Source organism: Leucopleurus acutus, assembly GCF_964270905.1.
Source record: "Leucopleurus acutus genome assembly, chromosome: 1".
NCBI lineage: Eukaryota > Metazoa > Chordata > Mammalia > Artiodactyla > Delphinidae > Leucopleurus > Leucopleurus acutus.
In genome coordinates, this window is record NC_139142.1 from 145,647,072 (window position 1) to 145,653,071 (window position 6,000).

At 43.6% G+C, this 6,000-nt stretch overlaps 1 protein-coding gene across 1 annotated transcript in view; it reads right to left on the reverse strand.

Moving 5' to 3' along the window:
- The window catches only part of IREB2 (iron responsive element binding protein 2), a 49,579-nt gene extending 44,635 nt beyond the window's left edge, over positions 1-4,944 (reverse strand). Inside the window, exons 1-2 of the mRNA XM_082845713.1 lie at positions 4,879-4,944; positions 2,978-3,067 (exon numbers count right to left, since the gene is read on the reverse strand). Of these exons, the coding sequence (XP_082701839.1) occupies positions 2,978-3,067; positions 4,879-4,897 (109 nt within the window). The 5' untranslated portion in view covers positions 4,898-4,944. The remainder of the gene's footprint in view (positions 1-2,977; positions 3,068-4,878) is intronic.
- Between the last annotated feature and the right edge of the window lie 1,056 nt (positions 4,945-6,000).

A 6,000-nucleotide genomic window follows, 5' to 3' on the forward strand; every position in this document is an offset into this window, starting at 1 on the left:
GCCACTAGTGAAATTATTAAAGTTTAAAATGTGGTCAACGTGTACAATATGCCCACTTCCATAAAGATACTTTGAGTATAGGACTTCCCTGGTGGCGCAGTGGTTAAGAATCCACCTGCCAATGCAGGGGACACGGGTTTGAGCCCTGGTCTGGGAAGATCCCACATGTCACGGAGCAACTAAGCCCATGCGCCACAACTACTGAGCCTGCATTCTAGAGCCTGCAAGCCACAACTCCTGAGCCCGCGTGCCACAACTACTGAAGCCCGAGCACCTAGAGCCCGTGTTCCGCAGCAAGAGAAGCCACCGCAATGAGAAGCCCGCACACCACAACAAAGAGTAGCCCCTGCGCAGCAACGAAGACCCAACGCAGCCAAAAAAAAAAAAAAACTAAGTGGCTCTCAAAATATGGCCCCAGGCCAGCAGCATCAGTATTACCTGGCAACTTGTTAGAAATCCAAATTTTCAGTCTCTACCCCAGACCAGAACTCCAGAGATGGGGCCCAGCAAGCCTCCAGCTGATCCTGATGCACACTGAAGTTTGAGAACTACTGACTAAGGAAACAGCTCGTATTGACTAATTAAAAAAAAAAAAAAGATACCTTGAGTATAAACTTGGGAAGCAAAAAGATAAAATGGCAATAAAAAAGGAGAAATCAAGTAATTTGTGTTGTACTCTATCTAAAGACAGACTTAATAAGGGAAGGTACTGTTAGTGAGGCAGATAGTCTAGGCTAGTTCACTCACTACCCACTCCCAACCACCTCAACCACTTCTCCCTTGTCTTTCTCTACTGCAAAATCCAGAAAGCTAAATACACCATCTTTCAGCCTTTAAAGCCGAGAGTGGAGATGACATTTTGGCCAAGGAGATACAGGCAAAAGCTCCTGGGGTGGGCTTTTCTTTCTGTTTTGCTCTTCCAGCTGCCTAAAACATGGACCTAATGCAGGTACATCAGCTATTTGCAACCCCAAAAATGAAAGCAAAACAGAAAAAAGTGAGAAGCCTAGGTCTTTGCTGATGTTGGTGCTATACAGTCCCAGTATGTCCACATCCAGACTTCTTGTTAGGTGAGAAAAATAAACCCCATTTGTTAGAGTCACTGTACAGTACGTTTTCGGTTCCTTGCAGCTGCAGGCATTCCTGATACAGTTAGCAGGGAGCTTAGAAGAGTGTTCTCAACTATCTTTCCTCCCCAACATATAAGAGAGCTAGAACACTTGCCCTTCATTAAGTTACTCACTACAACTGTGATTCTCAGCCTGGTAGGCATCCAAATGTGGGAAGCAGAGAGGGCAGTGGTCCAGAACCCTGGTGATTACCAAAGCAATGTCTCCTAAGCACATGTCTGGGAGGCCATTCAATCTGGTCCCTCCAAAAATGCAGCAAGGATTTTTTGTTTTTCTACTCAAGTTGCTCCTTTCTTTCAAAGTCAATTCTTCTTCCAAATTTTATTCCCTACTAATTACTAAGAAATTATTTAGGTAATTACTTAGTAAACCTCTCATAAAACCATTCTATTAAAAACAATGTTTTAACCCCACAGAAATAAAAACCAAATTTCTGTTTTAAAGGCATATGTATTTACAGGCATTCTCTTATTTATCATGGTTATAAAAACCCTGGTACTCTGGAACTCAGTTATGTACAGATGCCTGTGACAGCTTATTTTCCAGAGATAATATAGCTCTTACTTTATTAATCACTCTTTCAGTGCATTTTACAGTTGTTTTCATAGTTTCCTACTGATTTCCTGCATTTGGGAAATACAGGCTATCTTCAAGTAGGCACATTTCCACAAATTATCCATAAAAAGAACTTATACTCAAATTAAAAAACATCCTCATATATGTTCTTTTACTTTACTAAGCTATAAAATGTGGGTTAAGAAACTTCCAGGCCAGAATCACTAGATATTTGAGAGAAGGGAAATAAAAGATCTTTCTTATATATAATCAACTTAGCTGTTCCCTTTTCAAAATTAATACAAATTCATCATCAGTGAAGATATAAAATAAATGTGAATCAAAGGCACATGGCACTAAGAAAAGACCAACCTCTCAATGCAAATCACAGCAACTAAACATGCAAGGTAAAGGATTTTGGTGAACTGTTTATTTTGAAATGGCAACCTAATTCTAGGATAGGGATCTTCTCCAAAATATACTCTAAAATATCCAAATATTCTCAGAATGTACAAGAAAATACTGCTAGTCTAGAACATTTAAACCCACCAAAATCTACAGAAAAATCACAAAAGCAATCTTAAGTAACACAAGAAGGAAAAAACAAAAACCAAGGTTAAGGAAAAGCTCCCTCCAAAACTGCAACAGATGTGGCATTTAATTTTTCTTTTCACTGAAAAGTCAGAAAATAATAATCTAAATCACTCTTCCAAACAGGTCTTCCCTTCACCGGCCTGGTTGAGAAAATTACTTAGTTGTCAATAAAGTAAAGACTTCCATCCAATACTCTGGGGTTCCGCCAAGTTCACTCTTCTGAAACCTCAGTGAAAGGTTTGATCCAGGTCAGGCGCCTGCAAAGGTCTGCCAAGAGTGTCAGGGCACAAGCCAGGGCAAACCATGCCCTGGTCAACAACTCAAATCAGTGGGCCCTGCTGATGATTCCTATTCAAAGGATAGGCACACTGTTCACTCGGAAAATTAAAATATACATTTAATAGCTCTAGAATATCATATGGCAGGTTTCTATTGTTTTTAAAATTGTATTAGTAATTTCCTGGGGGTAAAAATCATTACTAAACTAACTTAGATTTTAAAATGAGAAGCTATGGTATGGGCTTACATCCTCCTCAAACAAAAGCTAGCCCAAGAAGCTTTTAAAATGTTAGACATATGTGTAGGTGTACCTGCTACGACATGGTGGGAATAAATTTAAAATTTCTTCAACTCAGCTCGACAAATGCATTTTTATTATTAGAAACTAAACAAAGCCAAGAAAATTTAAGCAACATTACCATACTTGGTGCCTCCAAGTCTAGGTACATTGAAGAACTTCTTATGTGAACTGTCATTTAATGTTTCAATAAGGTACTCAAAGGCATATCCTGAAAAAAAAAAATTATACTTTCATTAAACACTGCTACAAATTACCTTATTCAAAGTGAAAATACCTAGAAACCAGCTTTGTCCAAAATAATTTTCTGTAATGGCTCAAATTTTCTATATTTGTGCTATATTACCTATATTTTCTATAGGTAGCCGTGGCCATTGAGCACTTGAAATGTGGTTACAGCGATTGAGGAACAGAGTTTTTACTTTTATTTAATTAATTTAAATTTAAATAGTCATATGTGGCTAGTGTCCATTGTATTGGACAGTAAAACTCTAAGCCATGACTCTTGTCAAATAAAAACTGAAAAAAAAAAGCTTTCATTAAACACTGCTACAAATTACCTTATTCAAAGTGAAAATACCTAGAAACCAGCTTTGTCCAAAAGAATTTTCTGTAATGGCACAAATCTTCTATATTTGCGCTATATTACCTATATTTTCTATAGGTAGCCGTGGCCACTGAGCACTTGAAATGTGGTTACAGCGACTGAGGAACAGAGTTCTTAATTTTACTTAATTTAAATTTAAATAGTCACATGTGGCTGTATTGGACAGTAAAACTCTAAGCCATGACTCTTGTCAAATAAAAACTGGTATTGTATTGGACAGTAAAACTCTAAGCCATGACTCTTGTCAAATAAAAACTGGTAAAATAATTAACTCCTGAAAATGTGATAATAAAGAATACCTAGAAAGGGACAATAAGAATGATTTAAAGGATGAATAGGCATGTTTTGTGAAGACATGTCCTGAAAATTGCATAAATACAGACAGGACAACGCCACAATTATGTTAGAAGAACTGATTTTTTAAAAAATAACCAAAAGATGGACTTTTACACAGCATTCAACAACAGGAATAAAATCAAAAACAAACAACTTATCAGGTAAGACCTTCACAGGCTTTAAGACTAAAGGTAAAGGTGAACAACAAAATATCTGGGCAAATTAACAGATTCTCCCTAAAAGACACGTCTTTCTGGTTTTGTACGAATTGAAGCTTAACTACCAAGTCGAAGACCCAGGGGACTTATTTGAATGTGCCCCAGCTCCTAAGGTTCTTGGGGGAAGTGGCGGAGAGGCAGCCTTGAGGTTAAAGAACCTTCAGATCTTTTGTGCAGATTCACTGCAGTAGGTGGGCAGGACCCCCAACATTGCTAGGACCTTGGTCCCAAATGAGAAGCGATAAGCATTGTTCACTTTTTGAGAATATATAATGTTTTTCCTTTTTTATTGAGGGTTAAGCGAGGGAGGTGGATGAGGGGAGGAGACCCAGCGCTGCAATAAATGGTCCGAGAACTGGCTGACCAGTGTTCGGCCTTGACCACCCCCCACTCTGCTTCTAGAGGCAAAGAGAGAGGGAGGGGCTCGAGGCTGGACAGCGGAATAAACAACTAGCTGCGTGAGACGCCACCAAGGAGACACTAGCCCCCACCCTCATCTCTTACAAATGGGGGGCGGGGAGAAGATGGTGGGCCTCTCCTCGACCCTAGTGCTACTGAGGAGTACCGGGAAGCCGCTGGCAGCCAGCAGTGGCCAACGGGCCGAGGCCGGTACGGGTCAAGGCCAGCGGCGGAGCGGACGGCCCTGCTGGGGTCACGCTAAGGGACGAGGGCGGCGAGGCCGGGCCCTCGAGGCCTGGGCGCACAGAGTGCGGCCCAGCAGGCAGGCCCCAAGGGAGCACAACCTGAGCCCGGAGGGCCCCGGCGCCGGCCGAGCAACTCCAGGAGAGAGAAGCAAAGAACTCGGAGCCGGGGCAGCGCGCGTCTACAGCTGCCAGATCCAGTCGGTGAACTGAAACTAACCTGCACTTGGGGCGTCCATCGCCGGAGACCATATTATCCCTGCGGGGAGGGGGCCCGCGGGGGAAGGAGGGGGAGGTCGGGCGGGGAAGAGGGGGAGGAAAGCAGCCGGACCGGCAAAGGAAGCAGGAAAGGAGCAGTCTCGCGCAAACACCGCGAGAGCCGCAGAACCGGCCCCAGGTCTCAGCTCGCGGGATTTGCCGGCCAAGTCTCGCGAGATCTTCGGGCTTGGAGACAAAGAAAGAGAAGGGGCGGGGCCAGCCAGGCGGCGATTCCTTGCGTAATCGCTTCTGTTCTCGCGAGCTGGGGCGAAACGCCGGGGAGGCTGCGGCGTTGGCGTCACTAGTTTGGCCCTCTTAGAGATCCGTTGGTTGTGGCTTCAAGTGTCCAATTGAGGTTGTGAGATCCAGGGGTGTTGGGGTTCCTTTGGGGTATCCGGTGATGGGGGGTGGGGGGAGGGGCAGAGGGGCAGAGTTGGAGCTCCTATGAAAAACAGCTTGAGAACCTCTTTCCCCTGAAGATAAAGCTTTTGGTTAAACCTGTCATATGTGTAGCCTACACGCGTGTTCTCTGGAGAGGATGGGAGAACTGATCTGGCACGTAGGAAGCGCTCAACTAATTGTTGAATGAATTTCCTTACATTCCTGTAGCTTCAGTCTCTCCCTTTCTACTGGCTCCTTCCCAGTTGCAGTTAATCATGCTTAAGCCTCTGTCCCTCCTCCACCTCCGCTCTTCAAGTCCCTACGTTCTTCTCTACCGTCTTATCTCCTGTTGGCAGCCAACTTTGCAGAAAGAGCTGCTTGTGTTCGTCCTTCCCCTCCCACTCCTTATCTCTCTCCAATCTGCCTTCCACCCCCTAGAAATGCCTCTGGTCAAGGTCAGCCATAACTCCACTTGTTAATCTCACGTTTCTCAACCCTACTCTACTCGATCTCTCCCCTTGTTGAGAAATATTCTATCAGCTTTCGTGATCTCAGACGCTACTTCTTGTTTTTTCTTCCTATCCTTAAGGGTGCTCCGTCTCAGTTTCCTCTGCAGGCCCCTCTTCCTCTGCCCAGCCATTAAATGTCCTGGGTATTACATATACCTCAGGGCTCTGGCCTTACACCACCTCTCACCAGTTGT